The sequence below is a fragment of the Grampus griseus genome (genome assembly GCF_964374135.1).
Source record: "Grampus griseus genome assembly, chromosome: 17".
Classification (NCBI taxonomy): Eukaryota; Metazoa; Chordata; class Mammalia; order Artiodactyla; family Delphinidae; genus Grampus; species Grampus griseus.
The window spans coordinates 42005802-42024894 of NC_139011.1; the positions used below are offsets into that span (position 1 = coordinate 42005802).

A 19093-nucleotide genomic window follows, 5' to 3' on the forward strand; every position below is an offset into this window, starting at 1 on the left:
ACACTCAACATAAATGAACCTCAAAAAAATGAACCACCGTCAGATACAAAAGAGTACATATTATATGATTTCATTTGTATGAATTTCTAGAACAAGTAACACCGATCTATGGTGACAGAAGTCAGAACAATAGTTTTGTGGGGAAGGATTAACTGGAAGGTGGCATGAGGGAATTTTCTGCTGGAGTAATGGAAAAGTTCTATATCTTTATTGGGTTGTGGTTACCAAATCTCAAACTACACATTTAAAACCTGTGCATTTTACTGAATGTAAACTATACCCTCGTTTTGTTTTTTTTTAAAGTACTATCTATCTAGAGGATCCTAAAGTTAAGTATAATCTACCCCCACAGAAAGCATCTAATGAATCTTACTATTAATTAAAAACCAACACAGGTCATTCAGAAAGCAGATATGAAGCTTTAATTCACTGTGGGCATTTCTCTGACCATTCTCTATATTATATATGAACTTTTCACCTTTCTTCACACAGATACAAGACAGTTGTTTTCCCCAAGTACTGTGTACCATACCACCATCCCATTTAACTAGCTAAGGACGTATTATAAATACCATGAGCCACTGACTAAATACAGAAGTTGATACATATGTTAGAAAGTATAAATTAAAAAAAGTTTAAGGCTAAATACCATGAAAGTTTACACATATTCTTTAATTCTAGATATCAAATCACAGTGACAACCAATTATAATAAAATCTCAACTTTTTTTAGATAATATTCATATTTCTAACATCCAATTATTTTCATTTTCATTATTTTCATTTCCATACTGTTAACTCCACACTGCATTTTCACTTCTATAGAGAGTAGACAGGCTTTTGGACTGCAGACCAAGTTTCTTGTGTAATAATAAGAATTACTATCTTGATCATGACCATGGGAAACCAAATTTATATATACTGTACTATATAGAGACGAGACTTTACTAAGTATAAGATAATGTGGAACTCTTTAGTGGTGGTGTTCAAGAGAAATTCAAATAGTAGCCTGAAAATGAGTTTTAACTGCTACTGCATTCTACATATATTTCATTAAAAGATGAAGTCTCTGTCAAAACATTTATAAATAAGTATATAGTACAATAGCTTTTCCCCCTCCAAAATACTGCCTGGGAGGAAAGTTCCAAGCTGACTCAAGGGAAAAAAAAAAAAAGGAAAAAAAAAAAAGGAAAAAAAATAGACCTCAGAAAACAAACATATGGTCTTCTGAGCTGCAATCTTCCTGAGTCTATTTTCAATTGGAACAAATTTTGCAGCCAATTCTACCTTGCTTCAGTGTCCACAGTACAGAGGGAGTCCTTGGATATCTAGTTCATATTCTACAGAAATCCGAAAGGACCTAAACACCCCTCAGCTAATTACACAAGGGAAAACTGATCATGTTTTGTATTAAAATCTATGTGAAAATCAAACATAGTCATAGCCATTCTTTTATCAGTGATGCTGCAATAAGTGATGAAAATATATGCACAGCTGTACATGGATCACCATTAAACACGGGAACAAAATGCCATTTGATGCATATTAAATAAGCTCCCAAAAAGCCAATTTGAATATATTTATTTTCATTTACTTTGATACAGCATTGGAAGAGACTGCATATAATTATGGTGACTGCTGCAAACAATACTTGATGCTGCTAAGTGTTCCATTAAGCATGAGGCATGCACAATAGTTACCTTTAAAAATTTCTCATGTATATATCTTAACATTCCTATTTATAAGCTGCAATATGTTTAAAGCATTTAGTAATTTTTAAACCAATGATTTTAATTGACCTACATCTAAGTGGGGAAAAACAAAAAACTTCCTCCTCATTTCAGCACCCGAAGGTAATATTAAACCTTACTCCCCAAAATTATATATTTAAATTTATTTTATATGTGTCACCCTTAAAAGTCCAAAAGTGATGAAAATTATTATCACTACTAAATTAGAAGTATGATTTCCCAGCAGCAGTCTACCCAGCACACACAGCATGCCACGCTTCGGGGGATTACATGATAAGAGTGACGTGCTGGTGGCTGCAGGTGACAGTAATTGAACATATCAGTCTCTTCTCTTCATTCTGGATCTTTTATTTCAAACTAAATAAAGCTTTTCATTAATATAAACTGAAAAAATTATTTTTCCTTTATTTAACATCAATAAGAGTAGATAAAACTAAATACCTTTATTGTCTTCAAGTGTGTGGCAAGATAGAAAATGTTTCAATCACATTAGGTAATCAGGGGTGGGGAAGGGGGTAGCGTTTGTTTTTCCATTTAAGCAGGATTCCAGTCAAATAAGCACACACACTTACAAATTCAGATTACTTGGTTCTCGGTCCTTTATGGCTTAAAGCACTGGATTTGAAAACTACTTCAGGTTAAAATAAAGTTATATGAATAATGCATAGGCTGTATATCTAGGAGATCATGCAATAAATAAATGTTCTCATGTACAGTGGAATCTTGGTGATGAAAGGGGTCTGCAGGTGTGAATAATGTTTTTTCGTTTTACCAAGAGAATATGCCCAGCAAGTTCCTTGCTTTGGGCCTATTCAAGATCCTGTTTGTAAGGTCATCCTGATTTTCTCAGGTTGAAAAAAGAAGCCAATGTCATAAGACATCTGCAGTAAGGAACTGACGTGCCTCAACTGCAAGTGCTGTGAGGTCCGAGCTAAGCAGAAGGAGACTCAGGATCCTGCCACCTGGCTACAAAGTCAACTTGGACTACTTGGCTGACTAGAGTATCAAATGGGGAAATGCTTAGAATGACCCACTGGAAATGTTTACTATATTAGTATCTTTTAAAACTCTATCTGCTCTTTAAATCTATTTCATGTGAGAACTGCCAGGGTAAGATCCACTCACTATTCCTGGTTTTGATATGCCCCTACGACATGAGAATTGAACTGAACTACAATGATTGTAATGTCATCCCTGTACATCCTAGCAAGCTCTTCAGGAAGACTAAGCATTTTGGAGAGGCGCTCGTGATCAACAGCCCCAAACTCGTTGTTGCCCACAGCATGGCGAATTAGATGGGTTGCTGCATTCTGATCCTCAAATACCGATGACATCTTGGCTCTCCTTTCTGTTAAAAGGCCATGCATCTGTCCCAGAGTCACCTTATAGCCACCAACAGCTATTGGCTGTTGGTGATGCATGCCTGTTAGGTACTCGCCCACAATCCTAACCACATCCTGCCTATGCATTGTCTCCCACAATCCATCAGTCGCCAATACCAGAAATTTATCCTGTGGCCTTAATCGGTGGTAAGTTACTTCTGGCTCAGCAGTGAGATAAGGAGGTGTGTAATAATTAGGAGGGATAAACTTGGTATATTCGTTGTCATTCAGCTGGTCTGGGCCAGATTCTATCACTCTCTTTTGAAGGTCAATGCTCCATTTGAACTTTACGTCTCCAAAAGCCCTAAAAGGCATCAGTAAGCCAAGCAGCCGATCCTGTTTCACCACACTCTTGGCCTCATTCTTTGGGTGCTCCAATTTCAGGCGTTCCACTTCTCTTTCATTCTGAGCATTGTGGTCATTAGATAGAGTGACTGCTGACCAAGAGCCGTCCTCTTCCTGAACACCCAGCATGGCTCTGCTATCACCAGTATTGGCCACATGAAGGTCAACACCATCCACATGGGCCACACAAGCTGTGGCCCCAGAAAATGCCACTCGAAGCACCAGGTAGTTGAGGAAAGAATTGGGATCACCGACTTGAGCCTCCAAGGAGATGTCATTATCAAGCCTCTTGAAAGCATTAACCAAAGCCTCCTTAACATCAATTTCAGTCGACTCCCCAGTGTTAAGGTCTATAAGCTCTTGCCAGTAAGTCCTCAAGCTGTTGAAATATAATTTGGACGCCTCCTTACTGAAGTAATCATTGGGATGCTTGTGCCACTGGAGAATGGGGAGCAGTGCTCGACCGCTCTCCACCGCATTTTCGATCTCTAGCAAAGTCTCATGGGGTAACAGAGAGACAGCAATATAATAAAAGAGTCTTTCACTGACCGCCTGGGAGCAAGCACAGCCTGCATGGCCATCGAAAACCCCCAAAAGCATCCCTCTGGTCTGCAAGCAGGTTGCTGCACTTCTCCGGTCCTCAATGGGTGCATTCGCAGGCAGCTGATTGCTGTCAAATCCAAGGACAGAACTGACATTTTTGCCATCAAATTCTGGCACTTTGAAACTGTATTCATTAGCTTTCAGGATGCTGTTGACTTGTGGAGGTGTAAGGTAAAATTTCTGTGGTGTGGAAGCATATCTCCTTCCTTGGGTGTACTGCCACCAGCTCTCCTTTGGCCTATAAAAGGTAGCATATGCCGGGTGGGGTGTGTATCTCAGGCGACTCTGAGGAATGTAAGGGGGTGAGCAGCAGAGATGTCTGTGGTGGCAGTAACATGCAGTGCCATAGATTCTGCTCAGTTCACAGTGACGGATCAGAGGGAAAAACAGTTGAGTTGGTGCTGGCATGGCATCAGAGAACAGCGGCAGGCTGGAACTTCTGACTGGGATTCCTAGACAGCAAAAGTTACATTCTGATTACTTAATCTATTTTTGCTTTCATAACAAATGTTTAGCAGGTGAATCTACAGGCTCCCTGTGCCTCCTAAGGCACTACATTTTACACACATATCATGTACTATTTCTACAGGATATACTCTGTTAAGCACACCTCCCAATCACTTATGGAGCCAGGACTGAACTGTCGTCGAGCTTTACTTTTCTCTCTTCCTTGTATTTCTTTGTGCAGCACAAACTGTGCAGAATGTACAATAGATCTGGCTGGGGAGAGTGGAGGAGACGAAGGTTATATAACATTATGCAGTGGCAGTCTACCTGGCCAATCACCCTTCTCCCTATCCTTAAAAAAGGCTGTGGATCTCCCAAATTGCACAGGGACTTCTCCCATTTATGAAGATCCTGTTTCTAGACCAGTGGTCGATTGTTAGCATTTGATACACATGGCTACTACTATAAAAGTGTTGGGATGCAGCCCCAACCTGTGTGTATTCATGAATTATTTGTAAGTTATATACGTATGCTACTACATTAATATCATGTTCATTATAACCTGTACAAGAAAAATTTTACATAATGAATAAAAATAGAAGCTCCAAAATGCCCTCCCTGCATCCTAGTAGATGGTCTTGCAAACAATGTTTCTCCAGACCACTGTGCCAATTTGGCAGGTTTAGGGACATAGGTCTGCCACCAATTCACCACATAATCCTGGAAAAGCTGGATCACCGCTTTGAGCCTTGCTTTCCTAAGCTGTACGTGAACACATCAGAGCAGATGCTATCTGAGCACGCTTCCTGGACTCTGTGCCTTTATAAAAAGTGTGCATTGAAGTGAGGCTTTGATATTAAATGCAGGGTTCATTTATTTGTTGTTTAATTTTAGTGTATTCTTTGTGATTAAAAAAAAACTAAGTATTCTAGCAGCTCTAAAACTCTGTTAATAACATAAATGGTCGCAGTTCTGGAATTTAATTTACTTGCTACCGTTTCCCTCTGCTTATCAGCCATGAAAGAAAGCTACAGAAATATGATTTTCGTCTACAATGGATCCCAAGTAGAATTCACCCCTAGAAAAATATTTTCTCTTACATTTTATAAAAAGGTTATCTATTTGCACTTGGAAATTAATAAACAGTGAAATAGTAGTCTAATGGTCTAAGGTTTGGCTAAAAAAGGTAGAGCATTATAATCATGAATAAACCAAAATCATGTAACTTACTATGTGACACTGAAAACATTTTGCTGGGCATTTATCTAGAAAATTTAATAAACATGTATCATTAATTCAGGTAATTTTTACAAGAAGAGAATCCCTCTTGTAACATATATTTCCCCTGAATTCTTGAGGTATTGCATCAAAGTATTCATCTGGCCTATAAATAAACAGGCTTTATATTTTAAATAAGAAAACAAATGCAGTAAACAAAAGGGAATAAGGAATATAAAACCATCTGAGTCTGAATATCAACTATTCCTTCCTAAGGTTGAACACAGTAAGAAAACATTTTACAAATATCATAGAGAGTGTTAGAATATATTACATTATTTTCACGCACCCTCTTTTGAAACACAGTTAGAAAAAAGATAAGTGGAATGCGGTGAAGGGGGCAGAGAAAACACTGAATTTGCTTCTGTAATAAGTGCTGTATAAGCCAGTCATATAGAACTCCTTTTGCATGTGATAGAAAGTACCGTTATTTTAACTACACTATTTAAGAAGGGATTTGTTTACAAAATTGAGGACAAGATTAGGCAACAGAAGGAAATGATTAGAATTTTGGAAATAAAATCAATAACTAAATAAGTATTCTGAAAGGCAGTCATGAAAAACAGAAATTCCAGAAGAACAGGGATCTATCAAGACTAACCACTTAACTAACGGCACTTCAAACTGAATACCTGAAAGTCATCCAAAGGTTAAGTGTACATGACTGAGCCAGGAGATGTGCTCAAACGTGGGGCCACATGACACTGGCTTCTAGATATGAATCATATCTCTTGCTAGGTTTGTATGCAGAAAGCACATTAACTTATTTCATGCTTTGTATAAAGATTTTTTCTGTTATTAAAAATGTAAACAGACACCAATCTTAATGAAAATAAATTTTCTCTGTAACTTTATATACGTTTGCATTTATGCTTACTTTAAAACTTAAGAATCTTAGAGGGAAAACGTGTATTTCTGTATGGAATGTAGATTGAATCAAAGTACTGTGTGTGTGTGTGTGTGTGTGTGTGTGTTTGGAGGGGGGTTTTCACAGATAGATGCATACCAGGATTTGGCTATATGGTGTCTGATCAAGGAATAACAAGTCCAGGAAACCCACACTTTCCTTAAATTCCTTTGCTTTGACAATCCTCCTGCTTTTGAAATTGACTGCAAAATGAACTATTGTGGCAAAAAGAACCGATTCATGCAGCAGATGCTTTGAGTAATACGTAAATTCAAACAGCAAGCACTCTAACATACATTTTTCCTTCAGGCATAAATTCTCAACATTAAAAACAAAAAAGCAGAGAGTGAATTTTATTAACTCTATCTTTCAGTTACTCAGGGGCTTAGCATATGGACTGACTCCCAACATGCCTCCAAAAGTCAAATTCTTAGGGAAGTTACCTTCTCTGTGATTAATGAACATTCTATCACCACCAGTACAAGTAACATACTCTCTCCATCAGACCAGTTACTACTAGAAGTCGAAGTACTTTCAAATGCTTTCATAAACCATTAAGTGAGCATTCAAAAAACTCTGAGTATCCTTCTGAATATCCTGTGATTCAACAACAAAACCCCATGAAATCAAAACTTCTGTCGACAAACTTGCTAAATTAATGAAGTAGACGGCTCTTGATGAGGCAGGAAGAACCGCAGCAAGGTACAGTTGTGGTAAACTGAAGCACTGTCAAATTTTCCAGTTATTTCTGGCCACAATTTCACTTAAAAGGTCCTATCCCATGATCCAGACTTAGCCACCTTATATGCAGCATCTTAGTCTTAGGCAGATTTTGCCAATTTTGCCCACGACTAATAAGGAAAGATGAGCTGTAACCAGCAACAGGAAAGAGATCCATCCATTCTTACTGATGTGCTCAACAGAGTTTGTGCCAAGAAATGATTCAACTTCGTCAATAAACTCGCAGAAGAAATTAGAGAATGCAATTACTGTACCGACTCCAGAGCTCTTTAGGTTTGCAAAAATTTTGGTGTAAACGAAAAAAAAATGCTATACTAAACATTAAATGTGTCAGAACCCCAGTTTACGTAATTTGATTGCATTAAACACCCTGCATAAAGACTCTCTGCGATTTTTCAGCATTTTTGGTTAATGTCTAGACATTTCACAGCTCCTGTTATCTCTACATGAATGAAGAAACCGGTTGCCTTCGGAAGACACGAAGCCCTAAGCCAGCACTTGTTTGATTAGTTTCCTTTGTCCCTACCTGAAAATTGCACTCACTAAGGTATCAAAGCTATCTATCTCATCTCTTAATTCCACGCCGACCCACCTAAAACCATCCACACACAAAATCAGTCAACATCCTTCCTGGGTACCCAACGCAGGTAGTTAAGTGAATACCTACCAATTCGTCTGGGCCCGGGACACACACACATTCTCCTGTCATCACAACACGGAGCCGACAACATCCACAACCCGCGCGGACAGCAGCAGCGACAGCAGCACCGGCCCATTGAAAGCAAGGCAGAGATGCTCATTAGAGGAGGAGGCGGCGGCAGGGGAGGCGGGAGCGGAGGAGGGGCGAGGTCTCGCCCCAGCCCGGTGAATGGGGCTAGGAGGGGGGAAGAGGATGGAGGAGGAAAAAAGGGGTGGGGAGAAGAAGGAAACCAAACAAACCAACCCACCCCGCGGGAGAGGCAGAGCTACAGTGGAGGCGGCGGGGGCCCCAACGCCCGCAGAAGCGCGCCCCGGGACCGGCCCGTCCATCCAGCCCGGGAGCGGAGCCCACGGGCGCGCGGCATCCTCCGCCCGCCCACGCCGCACCGGCTTCAGTCCTGAAAACTGAGGGTCGGCCCGCGGCGGCTGACTGTGGGATCACCCTGGACTCGAGGTGTGTAAGGGGAAACCCTCAGGCAGAGACGCCGCGCCACCTGCGTCGCACCTCCCGGGAGCCCACCCTCCCGCGGGTCCCCACGGCGCCCCCGGCGCTGACAGCGGGCGCGGCGGGCCCGCCCACCACCCCGAGCCTGCGGCTGCCCCCAGCGCCGCCACGCCCGCTGCGGCCCCGACGCCCTCACGCGCACCTGGCGCTCCGGGGTTAGTCCCTCCGCACGCCCGCGGCCGCCGCTCCCCAAGCGCGTCGGCCGCCCCCTCACAACTTTGGGCTGGTGGAGGAGGATTCCGGAAGGGCCGGCTCGGGGCCCGGAGTAGGGAATACGAACCGGGCACGGCAGGGGAGGAGCCGCTTCTTCTCAACAAGGAGGCGGCCGCGGCGGCGGCACCTCCGGGCGGTCCTTCCACGCAGCCCAGCGCAACTCCCCGTAGCTCGGCCCCTTGCCCCAGCCCGGCCCACTCAGCGACCCTGCCCCGCAGGGCAGCCACCCTACCCCGCCCACACTTTCGGGCCGGAGCTCTTCCCGCCTTCCGATTGGCTGCGCAGTGGCGAGTGGGCGGAGAGGAGGAGAGCTGGCCGCTGCCCGGCTCGTGGGAGCGGAAGAGCGGCGCGCTCCCCGCCGGCTTTGTGACGTCATGGGGGTCAGACAATCCCTTCCATTCCGCGCGAGGTGCCCATTGGTTCCGCGGGCCCGCCTCACGCGCCCGCGCCCGCGCCTGGTTGCCTGGTGGAGGGTGGGGCTGCGCGCCGTTACTGGGTTGGCGGCGGAACGGGTTGGGGGAAGCGTCTGGCCCGAACCAGCATCCCAAAGCGAGCTGGGCCCCGGGACCGGCTTCTGCCTGCCGGGCAGGCTTCCGCGAATCTCTGGCCTCTGGCGGGGGGCTGGCCGAGCCTATCCCGCGCCTTGCGAATGGGCCGGGGCTTCGTAGGTTTAGGCTGTTGGGGCGGCTCCCTGCCCAACGGGAAACTGCATTCGCTGCAGTCGCCCCTGCCTGGAATAACAAGGCGTAATAACCCGGGAATATCTGTGGCCTCATTCATTTGATACTTTGCAGATTTTAGGAGTGTTGCCGTGGATGTTTTCTGTCATTTTCTGGGCACCTCTCAGGGCCCAGGGAGAGAAAGGCAGTCTAAACAGCAGCAAGAGGAAGTTGTGATGAAGGAATTCTTTCCCCTGTAGAGTAGGTGTGTGCTCACGTTTTCTGAAGGGCTTTGAAATCAGTATTGACTTACTTGCCCTGAATGGTTACAAGGAAAAGGGTAGAATGCAGTCTGCGTTTGTGACGAAGTGGGAAGAGCCCTGGACTCTTGTGTCAGGACTTTCATCCAAGTCATTTCCTCTCCATAAGACTCAGTTTCCCCTTCTGTGAGACGAGTTGTATTGGGGTGGTATTGGCAGCTTGGGGTTAAAGGGAAGACATGTCAAGGGCTATTTCACTTCCTTCTGTCCACACGTAATCCCCTCTTTATGGGAAATGAGTCACTGATAGTGACTTCTAAAAGCTTCCTCGGAGATGGTATCAGGTAGATCATTGCACTTAACCCGCCTACTGTTAAACAGTTTACTTTGATTTATTAAGCATGTCTGCTTACTAGAAAATAAAGTTCATAAAGTGATGTGAGCTGGATATAAAAACTGTCATGTTAACAGTATTGTGGAGTTTTGTTTTTATTAATTTGCATTATCTGATTTTTATGTAATAAAGGAAAATTTTTATAGACACAAAACAGTGCCAGGAACTGGTTCTTTATAACTCCTACGTCTTTCCAACTGCCTTCTCTATTCTCTAAATAAATTAGAGGGCCTTTTTGCCCAGCACCAGGCTGCCCATGGAACTCTTGTGGCTATCTTTATGTGGCCTTCATCCCATTTTACATGGGTCTTGCCTCACTTCACCCCTCCTTTCTACTTCTCAAATGAGCATCCCATAAGTTTGTAAATATATATATATATATATATATTTTTTTTTTTTTTTTTTTTTGCGGTACACGTACCTCTCACTGCTGTGGCCTCTCCCGTTGCGGAGCACAGGCTCCGGACGCGCAGGCTCAGCGGCCGTGGGATCCTCCCGGACCGGGGCACGAACCCGCGTCCTCTGCATCGGCAGGCGGACTCTCAACCACTGCGCCACCAGAGAAGCCCAAGTTTGTAAATATTTTTCATTGTCCTTTATTCTATTGAGTATCTGATTTATGTATCTGGTTTTCTGTGGTCTCATAGAGGCAGTATAGGGTGGTATATAGCAAAGTGAGTAAGAGCACAGCTGGAGATAGACTGCCTGAGTTCCAGTCCCAGCTCTGCAACTTACTGTGTGGCCTTGGGCAACCTCTTCCTGGCTCAGTTCTTTCATAAGTAAGATAGGAATAAAAATAATAATATTTTAAAACTTTTTAACCTCTCAGGGTTGTATTGAGTTGATACATATCATGTTAAGTAAGTACAAGCAGGTAGTAAGGGCTATATAAGTATCAGCTATTATTAGTATTATAGACATGTCCAGATGAGTGTGTTTGTTTTAATTAAGGACTCCTAGCGAGTAGGAAACCCAGACCCTCAAGTGGAATATGTTCTACAGCTAGATACTAAGAAGTCATAATATTAATAGATTGGAGATTCTTAGAACCTTAGGAAATCAGGTTAAAGTAATTTATTTACATGAGGAATGTCACTGCCTCTTAGCCCCTACGTTGCAGACATGGAGACCAGGTAATTGAAGGTAAGTGGATTTTTATTTTGAGAATTTCTGCCTGAGAACTCAGAAATGAAGTTTACACTAGGCTTGCCTGTTGTCTATAAACTTTTTCCTAGTGATTGTGAAAATAGAATCATGAGACTCCAGAATATATACATCCATATCAATGACTTCTTCAGATCATCTTGGTGGCATATCTCATTATTCCACACCAACATTGCCATTATTCAGAGCCCTTTTTAAATTACCTTTTCAAATTGTTTTGGGATCTGCCCAGGAAACTCCAACTTAGTTTACTATAACTAGCACCTTGGTTTTTACACCAAAGTAGTATTGATTCCCTTCTGCTAATAGTTCTGAATGACCTATTTCTGAAAATACCACCCACTCTCAAAAAATTGGTATTCGCCACCAGTAAATATAGTCAAAAGAATTTGTCATGAGAACTGAAGGCAATGCCAAAGTATTTCTGGAGTCAGAATAAAGGCTCCCCAAAGTAATGGCTTTGAAATAAACTCATTTAGAGGTGTAAGTTTTGTTCTCTAGCTACAAAGTTGTATGATTCAGTGATAAGTATGTTCTAAATAAAGTCATAGTACGTCTGCAGAGGAACCAACTGCTTGTACCACTGGGGGAGATTCTTTAGCGTCTCAATCTTGTCTTTCCTCTGGCCTGGCTTTCTTCCTGTCTCTAGATGGAGCTCCATTTGGCCACCCAGTAAATAGGCTTGCTTCAGAAGTGCTGTTTGTTTATCACATGGCCATCTGGCCAAGGCCAGGGAAGGTCTTTGGGTTTGCTGCTCTGACCCCACGGACTGTTTTAGTCACCAGAACACCTGTTGACACTGTGACATTGGAAGGTAGATAAAAGTAGCACTGAACAACACAGGATTGTTGTAAGGGCAGGCAAGGAGAAAGGAAGGGGCTTCTAAAATAGTATGGTACAAAGAAAGCACTGCACAAACGTACCTGTTTTGTCTACACAGTGTTTTTTGTGATAACAAAAATGAAAGACAGTTCCTGAATTAGACCATTAACATGTAGTCATTTTCTTGCCCTAGAATAAACCTGGAGATGAGCAAGTGCTCAGCCAGATTGGCCTGGTGTTCTTGTGGGTGGATGATAAAAACCCTTGGGGGTATTGGAGGTTAGCTGTGACCACATGGAGATAGTCCAGTAGAATCTCAGTGGTGCCAGCCAGGAAGCTTAAAATAGACCTGCAAGTGGGTCTGAGATGCTGTCAGCCTGATGCCTGGTGAACTACCATGGCCTTTGCCAAAATCAGTGATTAGAGGGAAGAGAGGCTGCTAGACACTCATCTTTAACTCCTCCAGGTCTTGGATAGGAAATCAGCAAGTACTTACTAAGTATGTAAGCAATAGGTACCTGTTTTATTACCATCCTGGGGTTGAGAACTGCTTCTTTGAAATTAAATTATTTGGAGTTATGCACTGAGATCAACAAATCATTTGTAAGAAAGAAACAGATCATGTAATACGGCTCATTTCTTGTGGGCCAGAGGCTGTTATAGGTGCATTCAGTTTTGTCTTATTTAATATTTTAAAAGTAGTCCATTCTCATCAGAATACATGAGGCAGTAGTATGTTTGAGGGAAATATATGTATCATCGTTCTCTTACAGAATTAGGGACAAAAATCTCCTGGGAAGGAGGAAGCTTCTGTGCATTAATTTAACACGACAAAGAATACGAAAAGTGGGTATCTAGAGTTGCTTTATTTCAGAAATCCCTGCTTATGGTGCTGTCTTTAAATATTAAGGATGATATGTTTGGGGGAAGGGGTATTCTACTCCAGCCATCAGATAATCAGGCAGGATTACTTTTTCATTCATTACTTTTTGTAATTCTGTAGATAATTCTCCAGAACACAGAGGGTAAAAGGTGAAGGGTTTCAGGGGAACTGAGACCTTGGGGTGGGTCTAGAGCACTTTACAGCAGGTGCCCGGTCATGGGTGCCCCTGAAGCAGGTCACGCCAATATGCGGACTTCAGCAGAAGCTCCCACACTGTGAACTCAAAAATAGTAGCTGCTGATCTGCACACTTCTTAAAAACTATAATTCTTTGCTTACCTGTACACCTTAAGTGTAAGAGTATAAGCTTCTTAAGGGCAGGGATCCTGTCTCTTTTATACATGCATATAAACCCACAGCTTGGCGTATAGTGAGAACTAACAGGTAGTGAGTGCTTACTTTATACTATCCCCTGTTCTAAATGCATTGTCTCATTATATCCTCATAACTCTCATATGAGGTAGGTGTCACCATTATATCCATTTCACAGGAGAGGAAACTTGAGTCTCACTGAGGGTGATTGGCGCTATTTACATAAGTAGGAAGTAGTACAATCATCTGCCTTGCATCTTAGCTTGCGTTCTAAAGCACTATGTTATAGTGACCACTGCACACAATAGGTGATCAATAATGAACTCGTTTCAAGTAGAGACAAAAGTAGCATGTTGCAACAGGTGAATTGTGATAATTGAGGAACTACAGAAAGTTTCACATTTTCGTTATAGATTTGAGGATAAACTATATCCTTATAATTGCAAAATTTCCACCCTTGTTATTGTATCTGTAACCAGCAATAAATTTTGCACAGATAAGTGTATCACCACTGAATGGCCATTCTTGTCAGAGCACTGAAGTGTTTGGTTATGTTTTTTCAGGAAAAACAATTGTAGTTTCGAGGTAGGAGATAGATGGGCCCCAGGCTGAGCAGCTACAACTGGCCCCTGCTAACACCTTGAGATAAGACACCTGCAGGAGCATCAGGCCCTGACTGGGTGAAAGACAGAGTGACCACATTTTTCACATTCTTGTGGTCAAAGGGATTTCCTAGCCCACACAGGCATAGAGAAGGTCCTCAGGGTTCAAAGGAAGGAGGGGTGTCAACCCATAGTATGTCCTGCCAAGCTCCCAGAAACCTTCACACTGGAATCCATCTGGATTGAGAGATTCATGTACCAGGGAGGGCCCTGAGTCCAGCCAAGTATGGACACTAGTGAGATGATTGGCCAGAGACACTCTGGAAGGCTGTATCCACGTAAGCAACCTAAGCCGTCCCCATTCTGCGCCTCACTCCAAGTCCACCTGTATGATCTTCCACATGTACTTTGCTTCTAATAAATGCTTTATCTCCTTCACAGTCTGTCTCTTTGCTGAATTCTTTCTTCAAAGAAGACAAGGACCAAGGTCCTGCTTCAAGCCACCGCACCCCTTACCCCAAGATATCAGCTATAAAACCATGTTTTCCTTGGAAACTAGATATTATAAATATTTGTAGATGAATACCTAATGTATTCAATTCACATCCTAGTAATAAACTATAGTTGACATGTGATATGAAGTGAGCAATTTAATCTATTTAAAGCTGTATGTTCAGTTTACAATATTTTATATTTAAGCATATCAACAGGAGAGGGAAAAGTTCACGGAGAGAAAGAAGACAGAGGAAGAATGTTAATAAGAGCTATCGAATTATGTATCCAGTTTCTGCTAGGAATAATGGACTCGGGAAGTCTAATCAGAATATTTAGGGGACTTCCCTGGTGTCCCACTGGGTAAGACTCCACGCTCCCAATGCAAAGGGCCTGGGTTTGATCCCTGGTCAGGAAACTAGATCCCACGTGCCGCAGCTAAGAGTTCGCATGCTGCAACTAAAGATCCCACACCAGCAACGAAGACCCCGCATGCTGCAGCTGAGACCTGGCACAGCCAAATAAATAAATATTAAAAAAAAATGTTTAGGGAATTACTAAGGTACAATATCTGGGTTGTGATTTTATCCCTTCTGAAGGCATTGTGGTTTTGTAAAACAAGCATAAGTTGGAGCCAGAGACACCAGAGTTCAAATCCTAGCTCTGCTTCTTACTAGCTGGCTAATCTTTCCAAATTTACCCAATAGCTTCAACACTTTTAAAATCTAAAGAGCGTTATAAGGATTAATGATAATCTAAAGGAAAATGCCAAATGATGGCTGGCAAATAGCACAAAATAGTAGCACCTGAATGAATTTCCTATTGCTGTTGTAACAAATTACCACAAATCTAGTGGATTAAAATGGCACACATAGCTTACAGTTCTGGAAGTCAAAAGTCTAAAATGGGTCTCAGTTGGCTAAAATCAAGGTGTCAGCAGAGCTGCATTCCCTTCTGGAGGCTTTAGGTGAGAATCTGTTTTCTTGCCTCAGCCAGCGATGAAATGCTACTGCAGTTCCTTGACCCATGGCTCCTTTCTCCATCTTCAAAGGGAGAGAGTAGCATCTTCAGATCACTCTCACTGTGATCTCTATTGCCTTCTTGTGATTACATTGGGCCTGCTGGGTGATAATCTCTTTACTTTAAAGTCAGTTCATCAACAGCCATAAACCCATCTGCATACTGAATCACCCCCGTGCCATGTAGCATAGCATATTCACAGGTTCTGGGGATTGTGGTGTGGACATCTTTTAGAAAGGGGTGTTGCTCTGCATACCATAGGGCTTTTCTCTCTTAACACTTGTTCATTCATTCACATACTTATTAAAGGAAAATATGAATAATAAAAGTATCCTTACCCCCCCCCCAAGAATCCTTCTGTTTAGGTAGAGAGCTTAGATTTATACATTAAAAAATTAACTGATAATACAAGATAGTATGAACAAGCCCCAATATGAGCCATTCAAGAGGAGAGATCACTTAGATGAATGAGGGAGAAAAAAAGAATCACTGAAAACTTTGATTTTCTACAATAAATAGTAAGGGTGCCCCCTTCCCTCCACAGAAGGTAAACGTGATCTTAGTTTGCATTAAGGTAAGAACTAAGGAGGGGATAGCCTCCCTCCATTTTACCTTGGTGAATCCCCAACAAACTTTGAAGGGTATAAAAAATCTTCAGTGGAGCCAGAGGAGGGCAGCCAACAGGGTGAAGAGCCTAGAATCAGAACATGTAAGAAATTTAGGGATATTTATGGTATGGTCTTCAAATACCTAAGTGACAGACATATGAAAAGAAATCTAGATTTATCTTTGAAACCTCTGGAGTTTGAAAAAACTGGAGTAAATATGCAGAAGTTAGATTTACACTCAGTGTGCTAACTTGATTTGGTTATAGTTTTCTGAAATGGAATGAGCTGAGTTTCCTGTCCCTGGAGGTATTCAAGTAGAATCTAGACAAGTGTCAAAGAATGTGCTCCCAAAGCACTTTGTTCAGGTCTTGAACATTGTACTTACATTGTAATCATTTGCATTCCAGTCTCCCTGTGCAAACTGCGACCTCTTTGGGGGCTGAATCTATCATATTCATTTTTACCTGGCTTAGAAGTTACCAAATGAATGTTGGGTTGGTGAATAGGTGATGCATGAATGAGGCTGAGGGTTGGACAGAGTAACCTTTGGAGTCCTTCCAACTCAGACTCTCAGTTCTCAGCTAGGATTTCAGCTAGGTTTAAAGGATGGAATTGGCTGCAGAAAGGGAGTGGTGGTGTTGTGTTCTGGATTTCACAGTACAGCAAAGGCCCAGAGACAAGAGGGAGCAAATGTGAGTGGAAGAGCTATGTTGGGTGAAGAACAGGAATTAGAGTTGGGGCAGGCGTTTGGGTTCTTTAATATCAAAGATGTCAGATTTTCTCATGCTGCAGCCTGGACCCAGGCTGACACTTGACTAAGTCCGGATGAAAGAAGAGAGAAAAAGTGCTCTTACAATCATATTCATTTTGGTTCTACTGGGAAAGACTGGAGACTTACTATGGACTGAAATGTCCCCCACAATTCTTTTTTTTTTTATTTTTTTAACACCTTTATTGGAATATAATTGCTTTACAATGGTGTGTTAGTTTCTGCTGTATTACAAAGTGAATCAGCTATACATATACATACATCCACCTATCTCCTCCCTCTCGTGTCTCCCTCCGTAACCCCCAATGTGAAGGGTTAGGATGTGGGGCCTTTGGGAGGTGATTAGGTTTAGATGAGATCATGAGGATGGTGCCCTCATGAATGGGGGTGGGGGGTTAGTTCCCTTATAAAAAGAGACACCAGGGAGATTTCTCTCTCTCTCTTCCCCTCTCTCTCCCTCTACCATGTTAGGAGACATGGAGAAGGGGGCCATCTACAAGCCAGGAAAAAGCACCCTCACCAGGAAACAGAATCAGCCAGTACCTTGCTTTTGGATTTCCCAGCCTCCAAAACTGTGAGAAATTAGTGTCTTTTGTTTAAGCTGCCGAGTCTATGGTATTTTGTTATGGCAGCCGGAGCTGACTAATACAGGGCTATTGCCTAAATATGACAGTAAAGAGTTAAAACTCAGAGCTAGGCAGTGGCAGCAAGAATATAAAGGAGGGGTCAGATGGGAAGAGACATTACTGAAAACATTAAGACTTGGTGGTGAGGTCAATAAGAAAGTGTTTAAAGGGGAGGGTATCAAAGAGGCCCAAAGCTTTCATCATGAGTGACCATGAGGGTGGACATTTATGTCCACTGCGTTTCTTATTGCAATGTAAGGAATATGAGAAACTATTTGGAATATCCAGGATTTTCCACAGCTGTTTCCATTAAGTTTGTGGGGGAAAAAGGACTATTTTTAATATTGATGAGGATGGAAAGTCAAGAGTATTAGGCTGTGAAGGGAAAACCTTTTTTAGAGATGAGCTGTAGTACTGGTAAAACTCTGCCCTGAATGGCAGTAGTAACAGCAGACACTGTTGTATAAGCCCCACTATGGGCTGGTATGATACGAGACATAGTGTCATCATCCCATTTCCTTAAATTACCCCTGAGTGTGAAGGCCTGAGCCTGTACCCCATACAGTGTCTGCTTTAGGGAGTGCCCAAGGAAAATTCTCATCCATGTTAGCACTAAGTATAATTATATGTTTCTTCAATAAGTGGATTTTCTTGGGCTTTCCTGGTGGCACAGTGGTTGATAGTCTGCCTGACGATGCAGGGGATGCGGGTTCGTGCCTCGGTCCAGGAAGATCCCACATGCCGCGGAGCAGCTGGGCCTGTGAGCCATGGCCGCTGAGCCTGCGCGTCCGGAGCCTGTGCTCTGCAACGGGAGAGGCCACAACAGTGAGAGGCCCGCGTACCGCAAAAAAAAAAGGGGGTTTTCTTTTTAAAGTTTTTGGACTCTGAGCTAACATCTGACCTTATGTGTGTGTGGTGCACTTGTGGGGGTGGGGTAGGAGGAGGCTGGAGGAATTATGCTAAGTTTCAGAGCCAGATTGTGGCCCAGTTTTAACATGTGTGTAATGTATTATTATTATTTTTTTTTTGCGGTACGCGGGCCTCTCACTGTTGTGGCCTCTTCCGTTGCGGAGCACAGGCTCTGGACGCGCAGGCTCAGCGGCCATGGCCCACGGGCCCAGCTGCTTCGCGGCATGTGGGGTCCTCCCGGACCGGGGAACGATCCCGTGTCCCCTGCATCGGCAGGCGGACTCTCAACCACTGCGCCACCAGGGAAGCCCGTAATGTATTATTTTTTAACCTCTTTCCCATTTCTTATTTTTCCCCTATCGTTGTTCTTCTATCGTCCCTCCTCTTTTAATCTATGCTTCCTTATATTTTATGTATCCCTGAAAGTAGTCTTAAATTTGTTCTGGAACAAAGGAAATTAAGTATAAATATATTTCTATTTATATCAGTCCCCATTTTATAGATGAAGAAGCAGAGGCTCAATTAATTTATCTAACTTACTCAAGATCACAGTGGGTGTATTAGTTACCTATTGCTGAGTAACAAATCACCTCCAAAATTAGCAGCTTAAACCAACAAACACATATTTTCTCACTTGGTTCCTG

The 19093-nt window shown here is 42.6% G+C and overlaps 1 protein-coding gene across 5 annotated transcripts; it reads right to left on the bottom strand.

Moving 5' to 3' along the window:
- Positions 1-399: 399 nt before the first annotated feature.
- PDP1 (pyruvate dehydrogenase phosphatase catalytic subunit 1) lies at positions 400-9043 on the bottom strand. Of its 5 annotated transcripts, none has more exons than XM_082675240.1 (3): positions 8938-9041; positions 8121-8155; positions 400-4532 (listed from the first exon to the last, which is right to left on the bottom strand). In XM_082675240.1, the coding sequence occupies exons 2-3, from the start codon at positions 8149-8151 to the stop codon at positions 2875-2877; spliced, it is 1689 nt and encodes a 562-aa protein (XP_082531366.1). In that variant the 5' UTR covers positions 8152-8155; positions 8938-9041; the 3' UTR covers positions 400-2874. The 5 variants fall into 5 exon arrangements, with proteins under 5 accessions (XP_082531366.1, XP_082531365.1, XP_082531367.1 ...); XM_082675239.1 differs by lacking the exon at positions 8938-9041 and adding an exon at positions 8800-8913; XM_082675241.1 differs by lacking the exon at positions 8121-8155 and having other exon boundaries at positions 8938-9043.
- Between the last annotated feature and the right edge of the window lie 10050 nt (positions 9044-19093).

What these genes read in the sequence shown, in the direction of transcription:
- PDP1 (XM_082675238.1), bottom strand. Translation starts at nt 8,184, where the DNA reads ATGTTGTCGGCTCCGTGTTGTGATGACAGGAGAATGTGTGTGTGTCCC. An exon ending in TCCCGGGCCCAGACGAATTG is followed by an intron (nt 4,533 to 8,120) that starts GTAGGTATTCAC and finishes TTTGCTGTCTAG; the next exon opens with GAATCCCAGTCAGAAGTTCC.